Source organism: Chiloscyllium plagiosum, unplaced genomic scaffold (genome assembly GCF_037043375.1).
Source record: "Chiloscyllium plagiosum isolate Xiang-an unplaced genomic scaffold, Cpla_swu_hap1 HiC_scaffold_6, whole genome shotgun sequence".
NCBI lineage: Eukaryota > Metazoa > Chordata > Chondrichthyes > Orectolobiformes > Hemiscylliidae > Chiloscyllium > Chiloscyllium plagiosum.
Genome location: NW_028270144.1, coordinates 59,993,327 through 60,016,148, shown reverse-complemented (window position 1 = coordinate 60,016,148; position 22,822 = coordinate 59,993,327). Strand labels below are relative to the sequence as shown.

Below are 22,822 nucleotides of genomic sequence, written 5' to 3'. Positions count from 1 at the left end.
AAACAACCCTCCACCACCATCATCTGTCTTCTACCTTTGAGCCAGTTCTGTATCCAAATGGCTACTTCTCCCTGTATTCCGTGAGATCTAACCTTGCTAACCAGTCTCCCATGGGGAACCTTGTCAAACGCCTTACAGAAGTCCAAATAGATCACATGTAGCCCTGCCCTCATGAATCCTCTTCGTTACTTCAAAAAACTCAATCAAGTTTGTGAGACATGATTTCCCACGCACAAAGCCATGAATGACTATCCCTTATCAGTCCTTGCCTTTCCAAATACATGTACCTCCTGTCCCTCAGGATTGTCTCCAACATCTTGCCCACCACTGACATCAGGCTCACTGATCTATAGTTCCCTAGCTTGTCCTTACCACCCTTCTTAAACAGTGGCACCATGTTAGCCAAACCTCCAGTCTTCCGGCACCTCATCTGTGACTATCGATGATGCAAATATCTCAGCAAGAGGCCCAGCAATCACTTCTCTAGCTTCCCATAGAGTTCTCATGTACTTATGATCAGGTCCTGGGGATTTATTCATCTTTATGCATTTCAAGACATCCAGCACTTCCTCCTCTGTAATATGGACATTTTGCAAGGTGTCACCATCTATTTCCCTACAGTCTATATCTTCCCTATCTTTTTCCACAGTAAATACTGATGCAAAATACTCATTTAGTATCTCCCCCATTTTCTGCGGCTCTACACAAAGGTCGCCTTGCTGATTTTTGAGGAGCCCTATTCTCTCCCTAGTTACCCTTTTGTCCTTAATATATTTGTAAAAACCCTTTGGATTCTCTTTAATTCTATTTGCCAAAGTTATCTCATGTTCCCTTTTTTGCCCTCCTGATTTCCCTCTCCTTTATACTCTTCTAAGGATTCACTCATTCTATCCTGTCTATACCTTACATATGCTTCCTTCTTTTTCTGAACCAAACCCTCAATTTCTTTCGTCATCCAGCATTCCCTATACCTACCAGCCTTTCCTTTCACCCTGACAGGAATATACTTTCTCTGGATTCTTGTTATCTCATTTCTGATGGCTTCTCATTTTCCAGCCTTCCCTTTACCTGGGAACATCTGCCCCCAATCAGCTTTCGAAGGTTCTTGTCTAATACCGTCAAAATTGGTCTTTCTCCAATTTAGAATTTTAACTTTTAGATCTGGTCTATCCTTTTCCATCATTATTTTAAATCTAATAGAATTATGGTCGCTGGCCCCAAAGTGCTCCCCCACTGACACCTCAGTCACCTGCTCTGCCTTACTTCCCAAGAGGAGGTCAAGTTTTGCATCTTCTCTAGTATGTACATCCACATACTGAATCAGAAAATTTTCCTGTACACACTAACAAATTCCTCTCCATCTAAACCCTTAACATTATGGCAGTCCCATAATTTTGTTTGGAAATTTAAAATCCCCTACCATAACCACCCTGTTATTCTTACAGATAGCTGAGATCTCCTTACAAGTTTGTTTCTGAATTTCCCTCTGACTATTGGGGGGTCTGTAATACAATCCCAAGAAGGTGATCATCCCTTTCTTATTTCTCAGTTCCACCCAAATAACTTCCTTGTATGTATTTCCAGGAATGTCCTCCCTCATCACAGCTGTAATGCTATCCCTTATCAAAAACGCCACTCCCCTCCTCTCTTGCCTCCCTTTCTATCCTTCCTGTAGCAGTTGTATCCTGGAACATTAATCTGCCAGTCTTGCCCATTCCTGAACCATGTTTCTGTAATTGCTATGATATCCCAGTCCCATGTCCCTAACCATGCTCTGAGTTCATCTGCCTTCCCTGTTAGGCCCCATGCATTGAAATAAATGAAGTTTAATTTATTAGTCCTACCTTGAACCTGCCTGCCTTGACTGTTTGACTCACTTCTGTTCTCCAACTGTACCAGTCTCAGATTGATCTCTTTCCTCACCAACTCCCTGGGTCCCACCCCCCCCAACCTTACTAGTTTAAATCCTCCCAACAGCTGAAGCAAATTTCCCTGCCAGTATATTAGTCCCCTTCCAATTTAGGTGCAATCCGTCCTTCCTGTACACCTCACTTCTACCCCAAAAGTGATTCCAGTGATCCAAAAATGTGAATCCTTCTCCCATACACCGGCTCCTCAGCCTGCATTCATCTGCTCTATCCTCCTATTCCTGCCCTCACTAGCTCGTAGCACCAGGAGTTATCCAGATATTACTACTCTCGAGGACCTCCTTTTTAAATTCCTGCCAACTCTCTGTAATCTCCTTTCAGAATCTCAACCTCTTCCCTTCCTATGTTGTTGGTTCTGATGTGGACAATGACCTCTTGCTGGCCCGTTTCCCCTGTGAGAACATTCTGCACCCTCTCTGAGACCTCCTTGATCCTGGCATCAGGGAAGCAACACACCATTCTGACTTTTCGCTGCTGGCCACAGAAACGTCTGTCTGTACCTCGGACTAGAGAATTCCCTAACACAATTGATCTTTTGGAACCCAATGTATCCCTCATTGCATTAGAGTCAGTCTCAATACCAGAAACTTGGCTGTTCGTGCGATGTTCCCCTGAGAATCCATCACCCCTTACATTTGCCAAAACAGCATACTTGTTTGAAATGGGAATAGCCACAAAAGTATCCTGCACTAGCTGTGTTGGCTTGGGAGCCACAGTGAATTTTTGTGTCTTTTAGATGGTACACATTGCTGTTATTGTGTGCCACTGGTGGATGGAATGAATGTTTTGTAGGTGTGGTGCCAAACAAGCAGGCTGCTTTGTCCTGGGTGGTAGCAAACTTCTTGAGTGTTGATTTGGAGATGCCAGTGTTGGACTGGTTGTGTACAAAGTTAAAAATCACACAACACCAGGTTATAGTCCAACAGGTTTAATTGGAAGCACACTAGCTTCCGGATCGACGCTCCTTCATCAGGTGATAGCAGAGGGCTCGATTGTAACACAGAATTTATAGCAAAAATTTGCAGTGTGATGTAACTGAAATTATACATTGAAGAATTGATTGTCTGTTAAGCCTTTTGTCTGTTAGAATACAGTGGTAGTTTCACTTCTTTCATGTGTAAATCACAAAACCTTTTTTTAAAAGTTGCATTCTTGGGTTAGCTGTTAACAATGGTGATAGCTAGACAATATGTTAAAGGCGTTAGCCCCCTGTGTTCTCTGTCTATGACCTGATGTTTAGATTGATTCTAATCTAAAAAGTGAGATAACAGAGTTTTACATAAATTCACCCAGTTTTTGAGCTCAGAGTTCTACATGAGTGTATGCAATTTTTGAGCAAAGTGCAATGTAACTCTGCAAGTACAAATTCACCCCACAAAATATATGTGTGCATGTGGGTCTTTGTCTGTCTGTCTGTGTGTCTGTCTGGGGGTGGGGGTTGTGAGTGTGAGAATGTGTGTGTGTGTGTAGTGAGTCTTAAGTCTGTGAGGGGGTGCATGTGTGAGTGTGGGAGTGTGTGTCTATAAGGGTATGTGTGGGTGTCTGTGTGTACCTGTGTCTGTGTGTATGTGAGAGTGTGTGTGTGTGTGTAGGAATATGTGTGTGTGTGTGTGTGTGTGTAGTGCAATGGTGATCACCTATAATGTGACATGAACCCAAGGTCCCGGTTGAGGCCCTCCCTATGGGTACCGAACTTAGCTATCAGCCTCTGCTCGGCCACTTTCCTCTGCTGCCTGTCCCGAAGTCCACCTTGGACTATGGTCACCCGAAGATCCGAGGCTAATTGATTCTAATCTAAAAAGTGAGATAACAAAGTTTTACATTAATTCATGCAGTTTTTGAGCTGAGAGTTCTACATGAATGTATGGAGTTTTTGAGCAAAGTGCAATGTAACTCTGCAAAAAATATATGTGTGCATGTGGGTCTTTGTCTGTCTGTCTGGGGGTGGGGTGTGTGTGTGTGTGTGTGTGTGTGTGTGTGTGTGTGTGTGTGTGTGTGTGTGTGTGTGTGTGTGTGTGTGTGTGTGTGTGTGTGTGTGTGTGTGTGTGTGTGTGTGTGTGTGTGTGTGTGTGTGTGTCTATCTATAAGGGTATGTGTGGGTGTCTGTGTGTACCTGTGTGTGTGTGTGTGTAGGAATATATATGTGTGTGTGTGTAGTGCAATGGTGATCACCTATAATGTGACATGAACCCAAGGTCCCGGTTGAGGCCCTCCCTATGGGTACCGAACTTAGCTGTCAGCCTCTGCTCGGCCACTTTCCTCTGCTGCCTGTCCCAAAGTCCACCTTGGACTATGGTCACCCGAAGATCCGAGGCTGAATGTCTTGGACCACTGAAGTGTTCCCCAACTGGGAGGGAACTCTCCTGTTTGATGATTGTTCTGCAGTGCCCATTCATCCGTTGTCGTAGCCTTTGCTCGGCTTCCCAATGTACCATGCCTCCGGGCATCCTTGCCTGCAACGTATAAGATAGACAACGTTGGGTGAGCCGCATGAGTACCTGAATTCCTGAAGAAGGGCTAATGCCCAAAACGTCGATTCTCCTGTTCCCTAGATGCTGCCTGACCTGCTGCGCTTCTCCAGCAACACATTTCCACCGCATGAGTACCTGCCATGTACAAGGTGGGAGGTGTTCCCTGGACATAGATACCACTATTACGCGTGGGAACACCTCCCACCTTGTACATGGCAGGTACTCATGTGACTCACCCAACGTTGTCTATCTTATACGTTGCAGGCAAGGATGCCCGGAGGCATGGTACATTGGGAAGCCGAGCAAAGGCTACGACAACGGATGAATGGGCACTGCACAACAATCAACAGACAGGAGAGTTCCCTCCCAGTTGGGGAACACTTCAGTGGTCCAAGACATTTAGCCTCGGACTTTCGGGTGACCATCCTCCAAGGTGGACTTCGGGACAGGCAGCAGAGGAAAGTGGCCAAGCAGAGGCTGATAGCTAAGTTCGGTACCCATAGGGAGGGCCTCAACCGGGACCTTGGGTTCATGTCACATTATAGGTGATCACCATTGCACTACACACACACACAGATATTCCTACACGCACACACTCTCACATACACACAGACACAGGTACACACAGACGCGCACACAGACACCCACACACCCTCCCACATGCACCCCCTCACAGACTTAAGACACTCTGCACTCACTACACACACACACACACACACTTTTTCACACTCACAACCCCCACCCCAGACGGACACACACACAGACAAATCAATCTAAACATCATGGCATAGACAGAGAACACAAGGGGCTAACACCTTCAACATATTGTCTAGCTATCACCATTGTTAACAGCTAACCCGAGAATGCAACTTGAAAAAAAAGTTTTGTGATTTACACATGAAAGAAATGAAACTATCACTGTATTCTAACAGATGAAAGGCTTAACAGACAATCAATGTTTCAATGTATAATTTCAGTTACATCACACTGTAAATTTTTGCTATAAATTCTGTGTTACGATCGAGCCCTCCACTATCACCTGATGAAGGAGCGTCGCTCCGAAAGCTAGTGTGCTTTCAATTAAACCTGTTGGACTATAACCTGGTGTTGTGTGATTTTTAACTTTATTCTTGAGTGTTGTTAGAGCTGCACCTATCCAGATAAATGAGGAATGTGCTTTGTAAATAGTGAACAGTCTTTGGGCAGTCAAAGTCAGTTTCTCGTTGTAGTATTGCTGTCCTCTGACTTGCTCTTGTGTGTCTATATGTCTAGTCCACTTCAGTTTCTGGTAAGTTGTAACATCCAGGAGGCTGGTGGTATTGAAAGTGAGGACAGATTTCTCTGGAAATCTTCCCTCTCTCTTCCAATGCACTTCCCTATAGCCAGAAGCTATAGAAGTAGAAATAAAAATATGAATGGATGCAATGGAAAATCACTTGACCTTTATTAACCCTGAGACAAAGTGACATACTTTCATTCCTTCCTCAGGTTAAGTATGTCTTTTTATTTGTAAATGCACTTTGGATTGGAACATATCGTGAATGAATTATAGCAGACCCTTCTAGTTCTGATTGTTTCAGAAAATAGGAAAGTTCATGTTCTAGTGATTATTACAATGATGGTCACAAACAACAAAGGATTAATTGTGCTGTGCATATTTAGAGAGACTTCCTGAAAAATACATTTCTAGATATTGACAGTTAAGTGTTACCAGTTCCAGTAGGAGACAATTTCTGACATGCCATATATTATTCAATGTTTAAAACATGTAAATATTTTCAAGAACTTTGGAAAAGTGTTAATACTGTGTTTATATTTTCTGAATGTTTGAGACAATTTAATTTTCCATTACAAGAGCACCAATTTAAAGATGTGCAGGTTAGGTGAATTGGCCATGCTAAATTGTCCATAGTGATCAGGGATGTGTAGGTTACGTGCCTTAGTCAGAGGTAAATGTAGAATAATAAGGTAGGAGAATGAGTCTGGGTGGGTTACTCTTCAGAGGGTTGGTGTGGACTTGTTGGAACAATGGCCTGTTTCCACACTGTAGGGATTCCGTGATTCTATGATTCTATGAATTCCGAAGAAACAAAACTCTGTATGTGTATTGTTAGATATTTCTTACTGGTGGCTGAAACATCTGTGGACAATAATAAAACATTTGCTCTGCACAGGTGAGCTGAAAAGTTAACCCATCCCAGGTAGTTTATGTTGTCCCATGGCATTATTTTACATCAATGCCAGTACGCTGTTACAGTGGAAAATGGGGATCAAGATTATTTTTGGGTGGATCAAATGCCTTTGATACTGCCACTGGGAGTGAAGGAAACAATTCAGACAAAGGGTTTTGGCTTGAAACATTGACTTTTCCTGCTCCTTGGCTGCTGTCTGACCTGCTGTGCTCTTCCAGCTTCACATCGATTGACCTCAGTGCTTCATTTATTGTCCAGCACCTCATTAGATGTTTGTCCTTTGAGACTACCTAAAGCTATCAATTGGTCACTGTATTTGTGGACTCATGATACATGATCTGCCCATGCCACGACATAGAGATGGACCTTACTCACCTGAACATGAGGTAGGGTTGTGCTACCAGGCTGCTGGCTAATCCTGAGATTATAAAGCAGCTTAGCAGTATCTACAAAATCACACAATGCAGCCAGTTTTGTGTTCTTAAAGACTTTGTTGTTTTTTAAGGAAGCTGCTTTTGATTACAAAAGGCTACCATAATGGAATACAGGAGGCTGCTGCTGAATATTTAGCTGCAGTTGTAAACAAGGAATTTGAGGAGGTTCCATGTGTGATGATGCCACTCCTTTAGCAAGGTTATGTTGCCCTTTTTTTTCAGGAGGTCTTAAAAGTATAGGTTCCGAAAAGTCCAGGCTTGCATGGGCTTTAGGACTAGTTTGATTATAGCTAACAGATGCTACCTCAGGTAAAAGGCTTTCAGGTTTAAAAAAAGTCTCTTGTACAATGCAAGGGGAGTAGCCAGTTCTTTCAGCTCAGCTTTCCTCTGATTTGCTTTTTTTTTAGCAGCCCAACTATTCACTGAAAGCAGTCAGGCAGTTTCAAAGCTGTTGGACCCAAAGAAGCAAGTCCATGCTCAACTCCTCTCTCTCTCTCTCTCTCTCTCTCTCTCTCTCTCTCTCTCTCTCTCTCTCTGGCACCTCTCCTGTAAGACCCCGTGTTTGATTTTACCTTTTGTGCCAAGGATGTTTATGGGGATTGTTGCAAGTATTGTGAACAGCATCATCTAAGTTGGCATGATCTGTTGGGTTTTTGGATAGGTTAAGTAATTCGGTGTTCTGTTCTCGTTTGTTTGTGTTTCATTTGGCAGTCTTGGAAATAAATTCTGGTTTGTTTGAAACTAAGTGGTTTGGCCATCTTTCCTGGAATATCCACTTTACATCTGCTTAAAAAAGCGAGCAAAGTTGGGGCCCGGGCTACTTCCTTGAAATGTTTTGAGAGGGTCTAGCCTGGTCGTTAAGATGTGGCACTGAAAACCTTAGTGATGGAGATGACAAAAGGAGAGATGTCACTGATCCATATGTCAGAGGTCCTGAAAGGACCACTTCAATAGGGAAAGTAGATCACTATCTCCTTCAGGATTATTTGCAGCTGCTCAGTGACATCCTTGACTTGGCATGAGGAAGGCAAAGCAGCATCTTGGAGTCACATTCTTGAACCTGCATCCTCTCTGAATCTCCTGCTCCTTACCTTAAATATATGTCCCTCATCATTGATCCCCATACCAATAGAAACATTTATTCCTGTTTACCCTGTCTTTGCTCCTCATAATTTTATACATCTCCATCATGTTCCCTGACAGTCTCCTGTAGCTCCAAGGACAGCACCGATATGTCCAGTCTCGAAGATACTTTTGATTTGATTTATTGTACCTAGATACAGTGAAAAGTTTTATTTTGCATGCAGTACAGGCAGATTATATGGTACAAAGCGCATTGGGGTCATAGAACAGAGAGAAGAATATAATATTATGGTTACAGAGAGTTTAAAATTTGAGAGGTCCATGATTTGGGTCTGACATTCTGTCGGGCATTTAGGAAGTTTCTTACTTGCATTTACTCTATGTTGCTGCGCTGGAAATGTGTTGAAGGTGAAGGGATGGAGTGGAAGAATACATGACCATGTGTTACGATATGGCGGTGAACACTTCTGTTAATTAAACCAAACACCCCCAAAAGCTCACCTCGCCTCATAATCTGTGACAGAGAGCTCCCAAATTTTTCTATTTAAAGAAAATAATATCAATTTATTCTTTAACTTTAACTTTAAAAGTGAACATTAAACAACAGCTATTCACAACTCTAAGCCCCCCTTTCTCTTAATGGCTTATTACCTCCCTCGAACTCTATAACAATAAATAGTTTCAATAAAATTACTTATTAAAATTACATCAACTTAATTTCAAAACCATGTAGCGGCTGTCACCTTGTGTGTCTGTTGTCTTCTAGCTGAAGATCTCCCTGGGTTGCCTTCTTTCTTTTTACTGTGAACATATTTCATATGAAAAGATACCTTTGATAGTGTTTCCCGATTTCTTGGATCTGTTTGATGGCAGTTGCTCTGTCTGATTTTCAAAATGACTCTTTTTTTATCATCGGATAAACATCGGATTGTCTCATTGGTTCGACATTGGCAAAGCAATAAATTCAAATTCGATTGGAATTTAGTTTCTTGGGGCATAATTTAAACTGGTTAAATTTGAATTCTTGTCAAAACAGCAACCAACACAGGTGACTATTTCACCACAAAATGTTACATATTTTCAATTTTGTAGTACACTCTAAGACTGCTATCTAGTTATATGACTGTTCAGAACAGCACTCACTCTGTCTTAAATATATAGTACATGCCTTCAACTGCGTAACATACGTTAAGCTTCAAGGTATCAATTGAAAAGAGAAGGATTACTACTAGCCACACTTAGAAGCCTTTTTGGAGGAAATTTGTTTCTGGAGTTGCCTTTGCAGAGCACCAATCTTCATATCGCAGCCTCCAATAAAGGTACATTTGTAGGCCAACCTGAATTTGAACTGTCGACTCTCCTGCTCCTCCGTTGCTGCCTGACTGGCTGTGCTTTTCTCGCACTGCACTTTTTGACTCGGATCTCCAGCATCTGCAGTTCTCACTTTCTCCTCTGAAAGTCACAACAGGCAGATTTTTTCTTCAAAGTCAATTTCAAGTTCTACCAACTGCCACAACAGGATTCAAACAGAGGTTCCTATGGAGCTAGATCTCTGGATTAATAGTCTGGTGATAATACCATTTTCCTGCAACATCAGACAGCTCTAGGACACCTAATATTTGACAGTCATTTGTTTTACAAGCTAAAAATGCAGATAACTGTTGAAAATGAACCCAGTGTCTCTAGATCAATGGCACTTTAGGAAATAAACTGTTCTTGCTGGGGTTTTTCTTTCAGGAGAAAACCTGACCATAATATACTTTGGCTTTAATGAAAATTTTTCGCTGTCAAAATGTAATGTGTCAAAAAATATATATATTTCAGAGTATTGGCAGGTATTTGTTCAATTTGTTTTTAGCAATTACAGATCCACCTATTGCCGTGAAGTGTGTGCAAATGTGACATGCACGGATGTGACATGCACCTTCTGCAAGGATTCTTTGAAACCCTTATTGTACAATTCTTTGTCCATCTCTAGGTGGAAATTGGTCTTATTTTAATAACATATTCTTTGCTATGGCAGTGTGAAAGTTTCCTTCACCTGATTTTCTTTTCCTTGTAGCTGTCTATTTTAATGAGATGATATGTTGTTAGTTACAGTGTCCTGCTTTCTTAACTTCAAAAAGCAGAACATCTTTGGCCTCCAGTTCTCATGAAGATGGCTTTAGTTGCCACAAACTATGACGAATATAAAGTTGGTGATAAATTTTTAGTAAACAGCATCTCTAATCCAATTTGTTGCTATTCTTCATTTAATTAGGTGTAATGTATTGCTGTGGCCAAGTTGTTTTTGGTTATTTTAAATTTAGTTCATTACTTGTCATTTTCAAATTTAGAAACTACTTCAAATTCAAAGCCAAATTCAAATTTAATTCTTTGTTATGTTATCTGTGAATATCTGTTATTAAAAGAAGTATTTGCATGATTCATTTGGATGTGCCATCACATTTCTGTGCAGGGTGATTTAGTTTACGTTAACTACGCTCGAACGGAGGACTTCTTTCAGTTGGAAAGAGAATTGGGTATCAACTGCACTGGAAAAATTGTGATTGCTAGATATGGGAAAGTCTTCCGAGGAAACAAGGTACAAATATGTTGTTTATGTTGATTTGAAATATTCTGTATCTGCAGCAATACTATGATCAGCAAATAAAGAATTTTCTTTTGCTTTGGGAGAGAAAAGCTGCCTTAATCAAATTTTCCAGTTTCAAATATAAACTTTAATGGTTATAGAGCACCTTCAGAGTGCTTTGTGTAACATATGGAGGAAGTATGTTAAGTGTTGAATGTAAACTGGCTACAGTTTTAATTATAGTTCAGAACTATTTCAGAAAAGGACTAATAATATGCATTTTCTGAAGAGCTTTTAAAGAAAGAGTCTTTTATAAGTCTCCATTCCAGATTTTATCAGCTATCTGAGTACTTTACAAAACCCACACAGTAATGGAATACAACAGATAAAAGCAAAAACTGTGGATGCTGGAAATCTGGAATAAAAAACAGAAATACTGAAGAAACTCAAATGCTGAAGAAACTCCGGCAGCATCTGTGGAAAGAGAAACATCAGCTATAAATGAAAGTGTGAAAAGGAAAATGGGTCAGCTCTGCTGAGAATTAAGTCAACCAGACACCAGGAAGATTAGGTCATAACCTGCAGATGTGTAACTCAATATTTAGTCCTAGAGTCTGTAAGGTTTTCTCTGTCTTCACTGTCCAAAGCCCCAAACATACTTTTTCAATCTAGTATACTATATTCAATGTTCACAGTGCAGTCTCCTTTGCAGTGGTGAGGCCAAATGCAGACTGAGTAATTGCTTTGTAGAACACCTCTGCTTTGTTCGTAGGAATGACCCCAACCTTCCAGTCGCTGACCATTTCAATAAATCGCCTTGGTCCCTATACCAGTATTTTTATCCTGGGCCTATCTACAGTGTTCTAACAAAACTCAACACAAGCTGGAGGAATAACGTCTCATTTCTTTCTTCTAGGGCACTCTACAGTTTCTTGGAAGAAGAGTTGGAAGATGAGTTATATTGGAGCCAAAATATTAACTTTGTTTCTCCCTCCAAAGATGCTCCAAGAACTGCTGAGTTTCTTGAGCACTTCGCTTCCACTTTATATTTTTAGTCAAGCTTTTCTAGTAAAACTACAATACTGGCATCTAGCAAACAATGTTGAAAATTACCTAGGCGTGTTCTGTTCACAAAAAGCAAGAGAACTCCTACATGACCAACTACCAGAGACACATACAACACTTTCTTTTAGATTAATTCCTTGTTTTTATTTGAATGTTGTGAACTGTTCCTGTGTTTGAACAAATAAACCAAAGTTTTTTTTTTAAGCATAACTTGGATTTTCAGCTTTATATATCATTCTTCCTATTCACTAGGTTAAGAATGCAATGAAAGCAGGTGCGAAAGGAGTCATCTTTTTCTCAGACCCTGCTGATTACTGTGCACCAGGGGTGAAACCTTATCCAGATGGCTGGAATCTTCCTGGAAGTGGTGTCCAGCGTGGAAATGTATTAAACCTGAATGGAGCTGGAGATCCTCTTACCCCAGGCTTTCCAGCTAATGGTAGGTTCTAGAGCAAGCGACTGTATTCTTGAGTAAGACAAAATGAACTGCTACATGTAATTATTTTAAGCAGTGTAATTTGCTTGAAGTCTGGAGGAATGACTTGAACAAATGAAAAGTTAATTATATATAGTGGAAGATGAAAATATGGGCATAGTCATACTGTAATTGTTGCCAGTATTTTTATGGAAGAATTTAAACAAACTGTTTTAATTCAATCAACTCATCATCAACCTAATCTTTACCTTTAATATGTTGACAATACTTTTATCAAATAGCAACAGAATATGAGAGAACTTCATAGTTTCCTGTAACACTGTCCAATCAACATGTAAATTAATTTTACCATGGAAATACGGCAACAATTTTCCATGCCATTCCCTGATGCTTTCATAACTAAGTTTCACAGTAGCCCACCAATACATTTTGCCAATATCCCTCCACTGTCCAGTTTCCAAAATCCTTATTCAAGAACTTCACTCTCTCAAAGACAAACAACATTTAAAACAAGCACTTCACCACATTAAGTCAACATTTCAATTCAATTAATTGTTTCAGATAATTTATGCCTGTTTACATTGAGGAAGATAGAAGAAACCTTCCAGAATTGGAGATCCAAGTGACTGGAAAGAATTGAAATGAAGGAAATTTGTATTAGTAGGAAGGTTCCACTGGAAAAATTAAAAGACTGAAAGTTGGTAGATCCCTGGGACCCAACAGTGTGAAGGAACTGTTTACTGAAGTAGTCAATGCATTGATGATCATCTTTCAAAATTGTATTGATTCTGAAATGATTTCTTCAGATTGGTTCCAGTTGAATCATGCTGAGACCTACAGCATGGAGACAAGCCCTTTGGCCCAAACTGGTTCATGCTGACCAAAATCCATGCCAACACCATTTCCTTGCACTTGGCCCATATCTTTGCACTTGGCCCATATCCTTCTGAATCTTTGCTATCCATATATTTGTCCAAATACCTTTTAAAGGTCGTTAATGTACCCGCCTCCACCACTTCTGCTGGCAGCTCATTCCATAAACATACCATTGTTTGTGTAAAAGGGTTGCCCCTCAGATTCCCTTTTATTCTTTCACTGCTAACCTTAAACTGATACCCTCTAGTCCTCAATTCCCCAACCCTGAGAAAAAGACAGAGTGCATTCATCCTATCCATGCCTTTCATGATCTTACACACTAGTATAAGATTCCCCTCTCAGTCTCCTACGCTCTAAAGAAAAAAGTCCCAGCTTGTCCAACCTCTTCCTATAACTCAGACCTTTGACTCGTGGCAACATTCTTGTAAATTTCTTCTGCATTGTTTCCAATTTAATGATACTCTTTTCATAGCAAGATGACCAAAACTGAACACAGTACTCCAAGTGCGGCCTCACCAATGTCTTGTACAACTGCAACAGACCTTCCCAACTTCTATAGTCTTGATAACCCACCACATACCTAGAGCTGTAAACTGAATGTGGGGGTGGGGGTTCGGGGGTGGGTTTGTGGTTGTTCAGTTGCATGGAAAATTATAGAAAAGGTTAGAGAGAGAGAGGTTTAGGCAGAGGTTACTAAAGTTTCCATGACAAGCAATAGGACAGAGAAGATAGAAACAGCCAAGAATCTAACTTCAGGTACAAACCGATAAAGGGACAACTATCACAAGGGTGATAGTCAGTGCAGGAGAGTGTGTTGCACTATATGACAGAAGGTAAACAAGTTTGCAGTGCAGATTGAAAATGGCAGGTACGATGTGGATGGTATCACAGAGACGTGGATGGAAAGGGATACAAGGATAGACATCCCACTGAAAGGACAGGCAGATTGGGTGAGGGAATGGAGCTGTCTTCTTAATAAGGAATGAAATCAAATCTAGCAGTAACCAGGATGTGAGGAAGAAAATAAATCAGGAGTTAGAAAAGGCATGTAAGAAAGACATTATTACAATAATCATGGGGGACTTTAATATGTAGGTGGTAGCAAATCACATGAAAAGGAATGGCTCTTTGGAACAGTTTGTGGTAGAGCTTTGTAGGGAACAGACGATTCTGATTTGGTGATAAGTAATGAGGCAGACTTGATTAGTAAGCTTAAGATGAAAGAAACCCTAAGGGGCCGTGACCATAATATGATAGAATTCATTCTGCAGTTTGAGAGGGAGAAACTGGAATCAGATGGAAAGGTATTACAACCGATTAAAGAGAATTACAAAGATATGACAGGAGGGGCTGGCCAGAGTTCCTTTGAGGCCTAGCAGGGAGAACAGTAGAGTAGCAATGCAGATGTATCTGGAGATAATTTAGAAAGCACAGCAGAAATTCATCTCAAAGAAGAAGAAACATACTAAAGGGGAGGATGAGGTAACAGTAGCTGACAAGGGAAGCCAGGGACAGCATAAGAGCAAAAGAAAAAGCATACAGAGTGATGAAGGTTAGTGGGAAGCCAGAAGTATAAGAAACCTTCCAAAAATCTGCAGAGGACAACAAAAGAAACAATAAGGTAGAAGATAAAGTATGAGACATGGCAAGATATTTTTTAAGATATCTAAAATGTAAGAGAGAGGCAAGAGTGGATTTTGGACCACTAGAAACTGAGGCTGGAGAAGGAATAATGGTGAACCAAGAAATTAACTAGGAACTGAATAGGTACATTGCATCAATTTTCACAGTAGAAGACATAGCAAAGGTTAGTGATGGGCCACAACTATTCACAATATGTATAAATGATTTGATGTGGGGGACCAAGTTTAATATTTACAAATTTTAAGATGATATAAAGTGAAACAGGATTGTGATGTGAGGTACTAGGAGGATTTGAACAGGTTTGGTGAATGGACAGGAACATGGCAATTAGAATATAGTTTGGAAAAACATGAGGTAATCCACTTTGGTAGGAGGAACAAATGTGCCAAGTATTTAATAAATGGTGAGAGGTTAGAAAGTGTAAGTGTACAAAGGGACTTTTGGTGACCTATCACAAAGTCACTAAAGGCTAATATGTAGGAGCAGCAAGCTATAGCAATGTTAATGGAATGTCAGCCTTTGTTGGAAAAGGATTAGTGATTTTTGTTTCCGTTGTATTGGTCTTGACTAAACCACACATGCAGTATCGTGTGCAATTTTGGTCTCATAAGTCAAGAAAGATATTATCACAATACAGAGCTTGTAATAATGTTATATGACAGTGGGACTGTCCTATGAAATGAGAAAAGTTCTGTATTCTCTGGAGCTTTGAAGAATGATAGTGATCTACTTGAAACTGACAAAATATGTAAAAGGATAGGCACGGTAAATGCAGGTAAGGTGTTTCTCCTGGATAAGGGTTCTAGAATGAGGGGGCACATTTTAAAAATAAGATTTACTGGTTCTTTTAAGAAACTTATTTATCTATCAGTGTGTGTTTAGCTTCTATCATCTGGGAACTAGACTAATAATATAAACACCTTGTTGAACTAACTATAGACTCCTTGTTCCTATCAGAAAGTGAAAAATAGGTCCCCAATGTTCAAACATGTTCAAAGTTCTGACTTCATTAAGTAAATACTTTGTAGTTTGGACTATACATATTCCAGTGTTGATACTTGTTTCTACTCAGGTGTTTCTGTTTATCAGATGCATTTTATCATTTTGTGCAACAACATATTAATGTAAACTATGAAACAGTTTAATTATGAGGGTATAGCTGTTGTTGGAGGTGTTGGGGTATGGGGGGATCTACAAAATGCTTTCATTATTTCTAATCTCTGCCCATACTGACTCTGCTTTATGTTCTTCTAAGCCTTGATTCTTTCTCACTAATGACCTTTTGTCTTCATTAAAAATCAAGGCTATCCTTCCCTTTTCAAAATGTCCTATATCCTGAAATGTTTACCTTCCAACCTTCATCACATCGTAACCGCAATATCTAAGAAATAAAGATTAGATCTACACTACGTATTTCTATTTCTGTCACAGTTTTATCAATGATTTGCTGATAATCTGTGCATTCAGATAAAGTTCTTAATTTTATTTCTTTACTACTATTCCCTGTGTGAACCTTATGACCTGCTTTATTATTACCATAAAAATCACTATTACTACTTGTCATGATCTTCTTACCTCATCAACATCATTATGCTGTTTTATTTGTCTTGACTTTTACTGCGTGGATTTCCAAATCTCTCTTTACCTGACACCTACATATCCAATTTAAAACTGTGCTGGTGCCATATTGCACAAGTTTTTGTGTCCTCCGTGTGAGGAAAATACTTCACTTTCTTAAACATTGGGTGTTGGTCACTACTGCCATTACTGTTATGGACCTATTTATCTATCACAGATAAATTTGAGAGGTCATGGTCAATAATAAAATCAGAGATGGACCAAAAAGACCTGGGTTCAAGTTCCTCCTGCTCCAGAGGCATGCAATAATATTTTTGAACAAGGTTGATTAGAAAAAAAAAGGTTAAATTAAAAACAAAAACACATAATTCTGGAGAAACCCAGAAGATTTGGCATTGTCTGTGAAGAGACAGTCCAAAATGGCACTTCTTCAGAACTGAAAGGTGCTGGAATAGTATCTGCAGTAGATCAAGTAGGTTGCTCCATGTGTTCATTCTCTCACTACCAGCTTGGGCCAGTCTGGCGTTTGTGCCCTTGGGATATGGCCAACCTAGTCAGCAGTGCACCTGAGCTTTTCTTGTTGATGGACATTGCAGTTTGCCAGCTAAGATGTGTCCTGGACCCTTATTACCATCAGTGCTTCTACTAAGTAGTGTTCAAAGTGGAGGTTTACAGATTTGTTAATTGAGGGAGGGTGCTAATTGGTAATCAGTGATAGTTTCATTACCCAGCTTTGATCTGATGTTATGAAACTTCATTGCATGTAAAGCTAATGTTGAGGACTCCCAAAACCCAACTCTGTTCAACTGGTCAAAATGAAGCATACTCAGGAAAAATGTTGAGGACATTGAATCATTCGTAACTGTCAATGAGTATGATAATGTTTGGCTGTAGCTTAAGTAGTTTGTGGGACAACTTTCCAGTTTTCTAGATGGTTCCTAGATACTTGGTTTTTCAGGACTGATTAGTCAAGGTGTACCTTGTTGTTTCTAATTCAATGCCTGATGGTCTGCCTGATTTTTAGGTTTTATACTATTTTTGAGAAAAGACAGTAGATTAAATGTTTCTGAAGACTGTTAAGAACCAGGGGTAGATCTACGGTTGTACATATACAGCTCTTTGAAAGGGCATGCCAACTTGATTTAAAGAAACGTCCAAACAAAAAAGTTCCATAGCTTTATAAACAGAGGCATGGAGTGTAAAAACAAAAAGTTATGCAAATCCTTCTGTCGATTACTTGACAGCCCTTGGTTTGAATATTATGTTCAATTTGAGGTTTCATATTTTTGGAAGGCTGTCAAAGCCTTGGAGAGATTGGAGAGAAGATGTGGTTGAATGTTAACAGGGATAAGGGGTTACAGTTAATTGATTAGATTTGAGAAACGAGAGATGCTGCCTTTGGACCAATGAAAATTAAGGTGAGATTTAATAAAGATGTTCAAAATCCTGTTGTTTTTGTCATAGTTAGAAAGAAATTGTTTGGGAACCAGAGTACACTGGTGTAACTTGTTAAGAAGTCTGAAGAGAGTTTTTTTGTTGTGTGGCATTCTGTAACAGTTGGAATGCTTTGCCTGAAAAGGTGGTGGAGTTGGATTGAATAGTAACTTTCAAAGGAAATAGGGATATATATGATATACATGGTGGTAAATCTAGTTATTGTATGGGAACATTGAATTTGTGTTGCAAAATAGTGCAAAGATTATTCTGAATATGCTAATGAACATTGGTAAAACTTTTCTTAATCATTTTATTGGCTCATTCTGAAGTGTAACCTAAGACAAAAAAAAATGATGATGATGATAAAAATCTGTGGTTTTAGATTAAGATATATCCAGACAAAGCATTTTTAAAAAAAGTCTCCCTTGAAAATTCTTGTAGATGCCTATTCAGCATGGTAATTGTATGATCATTAAGAAGATTTTTAACTTAATAATATGTAGGTAATGAAGTGTCTTGATCAGCATTAGAAGATACAGTCCAGTGTACAACATTAACATTAGTCACACTGGTTATATTATTTCACATGAATGCTTCATACCAGTTCCTAAGAATATTTACTGCATACAACTTACTCAAAATTAGCATGGTATTGACCAGATTTTACCAGAGAAAATGTTTTTGTAATATACCTCATTTTCCATTCTTGTTTTCAGAATATGCATTTAGATTGGATGAAGGTATTGGTCTTCCAAAAATTCCAGTTCATCCAATCGGCTATAACGACGCAGAGGCAATACTACGGTAAGTTGTCTGTAAATGCATAGGAATTTGGTTTAAACCAAGTTCAATTTCATTTCAATTCATGGACTTTGGATTATTATGCTGTCCTGCTCAACACTAGCCCCATAAGGTAATCATGGCACCGCACTTGTATGCCATTTGGAACTTGCATGTGCCTTCCTCTGAACCTTAAGATACAAATATGACCCTTCTTCACAGAAACTGTCAAATCCACTCAATTTTTGATTTTTGTTTTGGATCTCTAGCATTTGTAGTTCTTTATTTTAAATTTATAAATGTGTTTATCTCCAGAAAAAAGAACACTTGCACAGTTTCTTTGTATTGTACTTCACTATTTCCCATAAACTTGTGATGCTGTTGATCAGATACTGCATCAAAATCCATGGATTCAACAGGATTGCCAACTTGAGGAATACTTTAAAGACATAAAAATACTCGTTTGTTCTGTAGTTTTTCTTAACTTGCTATATTCAATATTAAAAATTCATAAGACTTTGGTTCTGCAGATGCAAAGAAGTATTGAAAATTGCAAGAGTCTGTCACTCAGCCAAAGCTATGGACAATCCACAGTTATTAGCAGCAGAACCCATGGCTGCATTTTGCCCATTATAGCCAATCTGTTTTGTTGACATTAAATTAAAGATGGTGGTTAACACCCTCCTCATTGCCCAGATGCTGCTACACCACTTGGAGTTCATAGCAAAGCAATGGCATTGTTAGTGGTAGCCAATGCCCAGCAGTTGGGGAGGGGTTATGGGTTTCTTAGGGCTGGTGGTGTTGATGTTGCATTGTCATCTGGTGGTGGTGGGGGTGTGCTTACATAAGCTAAAGACTGCCTGTTCAGGACTTGCACCCAATGGGGCCTGCTGGAAAGCAGCCTCCTTGTACGAGATTGTCAATTGGTCTCTGGGTGGGAGGATCATCTGCCACCTTTCCTGGCCACTAGCATAACGGGATAGTGACAAGAAGGTGTCCATCACCCATACCCCTCCTTTCTCACAGCACTTTGTCAGTTTTACTGCCTCCAAGCCCATAAAATCCTGGCTTTAACAATATTTTAAATGTAAATTTGAAGAGTATTGTATCCAAATCAGCACTGGCTTACTGAATGCAAACTGTGAATTGAATTTTTCTACACAGTGATTATAATGACAATTGAAACATTTTAAGACATCTTGAAATCATGAAAAATGTCATATATATGACAAAGTCAAAAATCACACGACACCTGGTTATAGTCCAGCAAGTTTATTTGAAACTGTAGGCTTTCAGCGCCCCAGTTCCTTTCTGAGAAAGGAGCGGGAGCTTTGAAAGCTTGCCATTTTGAATAAATCTGTTGGACTATAACCTAGTGTTGTGTGATTTTTAATTTTGTCCTTCAGCCCACCACCAGCACCTCCACATCATATATATATGACAGAGAGGGTTTCCAAAGCCTGAAATTGCTGAAGTTAGAGTGGAATGCTGCAGATAAGATCTTTATGACAAAGGTCAACTTGAACATACAAGAGAATTTAAGGCCTAATATAGAAGTATAGAGAAATAACAGAACCAAAGACAAGTACAAGAATAGACTCATAGTTAACAAAAATAGAGATGCAAACTTCTTCTACAAGCACATTAAAAGTAGAATTGTCAGAAAAACAGAGGGTGACTGGAAACCAAAATCTATCTGTAGAAGCAGTAAGCATACCACTAATGTATTTTATCATTGTTTTGCATCACTGTTTAACAAGGAAATTAACTTTATAAAAGCTGCAGTAAACAATGATGTTGTTAGAATTCTGGATGATATAGCAGTTGATAAAGGGAATCACTAGAAATACAAACAGAGCCATACTGGTGAAACCACCAGGCTGGTTTGGATGGATTCGAGTGAGGGAAGTAAATTTAGAACCTTCAGAGGTGGTGGCCACCATGTTGCAATCCCTCTGAGATACAGAGGATGGGGCCAGTTGGTTCAGTTGGTTAGATAGCAAGGGTGTGCTACAGAATAATGCCAACGGCCCCTTCCAAACCCACAGGCATCTATAACAGCAAGGGCAAAAGATAAATGGGAATACTACCACATGCAAATGCCCCTCCAAGTCACACACAATCCTAACATGGAAATATACTAGCATTCCTTCAGTACTGCTGGGTCAAAATTTTAGCACTCCCTATCAACATTCTGGATATATCTATACCAAATCAAGAAGGCAATTCACCATCATCATCTCAAAGGCTCTGGGATGGGCAATAAATGCTGACACAACCAGCAATGTTCATAACACCTGACTGAATAAAAATGGCTAAATCATTGTACCTGCTGTGGTAGCTGATGGAGGTCTGCCTACTTGTCTTGCTCCATACTTGATGTGGGAGTGATGCCTTCAACATATAAACCACTTGTCTTAAACCACTGTCTAACAGAGAGATGCTTGTAGTTTTTTTGTGGACTATGGCTAATACAGAAATGGTGCCACAGGACTGGGGTGTTGCAAATATTACACATTGTTTAAAAAAGAGAGAAAGAAAAACCTGTAGTTGAAGTCTGCTCAGTTTAACAAATGGAGTGGCCTCAAAAGGCTGAACAGAGAGGGAAAATGAGGTAATGCAGTTGTTTTTGTGTATTTGTACTTTCAGAAATTTATTAATAAAGAATCAGATTTAAGATTTGTTGGAAAAATTGAAGCCCAGGGATTAAAGTGGGTAGGAGCAGCATTGACACTAAACTAAAAGGTGCAAATTGAAATCAAGAGCATGAGCGGAGAAACCTGGAGGTGTTTATGCAGAAATCTTTGGTAGTGGCAGAACAGGCAAACAAAACCGTTAAAATGATATGGATCCTGAGTTTGATCATGAAAGAGCATACAGTACAAAAACCAGGAAGTTATGTTAAACCTACATAAAACAGTAGCTTAACCCCAGCTGACATACTGTATGGATAAAGTGCACCACACTTTTTCAAAGAGTACAAAAGCTTCTGGAAAGGATGCAGAAGCATTTTACTGGAATGACTTCAGGCAACAGGGATTATAATTAAATGAAATAGAGAAGGATTGAGATATATTAAGTGACAATGTTAAAGGATCAACAATAAAAAGACTCTAGTTTAACAAGAATAGTAAAAGAACCAGAGATGACAAGATAATAAATATTTTTTGCATAATGGTGTGTGTTGGATACATATCCATCGTAGCCTTCTAAAGGGAACCGAATAAACACTTAAATGGGAACAACTGTCAGGGATATGGAAAAATAGATGGACAATGGACTGAAATGAACTATCTTCTGAAGAGCCAGCACAGACTCAATGGACTAAATTGCCTCCTCTGTGTCACACTAATCTGTGGTTTCACATGGTGTCACTGGATTTGCTTCAATCAATAGATTATTCAAATATAAGACTAAGAGGAGGAGGAATTTCTTCTCTCAAAGGGTTCTGACTCTTTGGAACTCCTTGCCACAGAGAGCTAAGGGTGCAGAGTCATTGCATTTGAAGGCTGAGGTGATTTTTGATCAATAGGGGAAAGCAACGGTTGCAGGGAAAGGGCAGAAAAGTGGACATGAGGAATGTTGGATCAGCCATGATCCTATTCAGTTGCAGAGCAGGCTTGAGGGGCTGAATGGCCTCCTACTGATCCTATTTCTTGTGGTCTTAGGGTCTTGTAGTTGCAAAAGGAAGTTCACTGTTATTTTCTTTTAATGTAATTGCTCATGCTCTTCAACAGTAACATGGGAGGAATTTCAGCCCCAGGTGAATGGAAAGGGCAAATGAATATTTCATATAACGTTGGACCTGGTTTCAAGAACAGTTATTCCTCAAGGTAAGTGCTTCTGAAACAAAAGAGCAGACTGCAGTGTTTCTGAATATTTTGCATTATTTGATGACATCATATCTTGCCCTTTATAAGTTAGTCCATTGTGATATTTACATTTGTGCCCACAGCATTGAGGACACCAAATCTCAGATTGGTATACATCCTAATAATACTGATATTCTCAATATGAAGATATTTAAAACACACCCCAAAGCCAATTTGTGATCTTGAATCGTAAATGTAAATATGTAGTACAATTGGTATCTATATTCTACTAGAAATGGTTACTGCTGTCAGGATTCTGAAGGTAGTGAACTAGTAGATAAAAGGTCTAGACAAAGGTAAAGTTGCTTTAGTCTCAGAGGACCATTCTTTCATAGAGAGAGGTGACTGGTGATAAATTTAATCTGAGGATCACCATGCCTCAGGTGAGTGACAAGGTTCAGAAGGACAGTGACTTCAACTGGTGTGATATTTGAATCCATTTGGCTGGTGTCAT

At 39.5% G+C, this 22,822-nt stretch overlaps 1 protein-coding gene across 1 annotated transcript in view; it reads left to right on the top strand.

Annotated features, from left to right (window-relative positions):
* The window catches only part of naalad2 (N-acetylated alpha-linked acidic dipeptidase 2), a 153,813-nt gene that overhangs the window by 36,366 nt on the left and 94,625 nt on the right, over positions 1-22,822 (top strand). The window contains exons 5-8 of the mRNA XM_043691542.2: positions 10,567-10,692; positions 11,998-12,184; positions 18,433-18,520; positions 22,234-22,329. Coding sequence (XP_043547477.2) covers positions 10,567-10,692; positions 11,998-12,184; positions 18,433-18,520; positions 22,234-22,329 — 497 coding nt within the window. The remainder of the gene's footprint in view (positions 1-10,566; positions 10,693-11,997; positions 12,185-18,432; positions 18,521-22,233; positions 22,330-22,822) is intronic.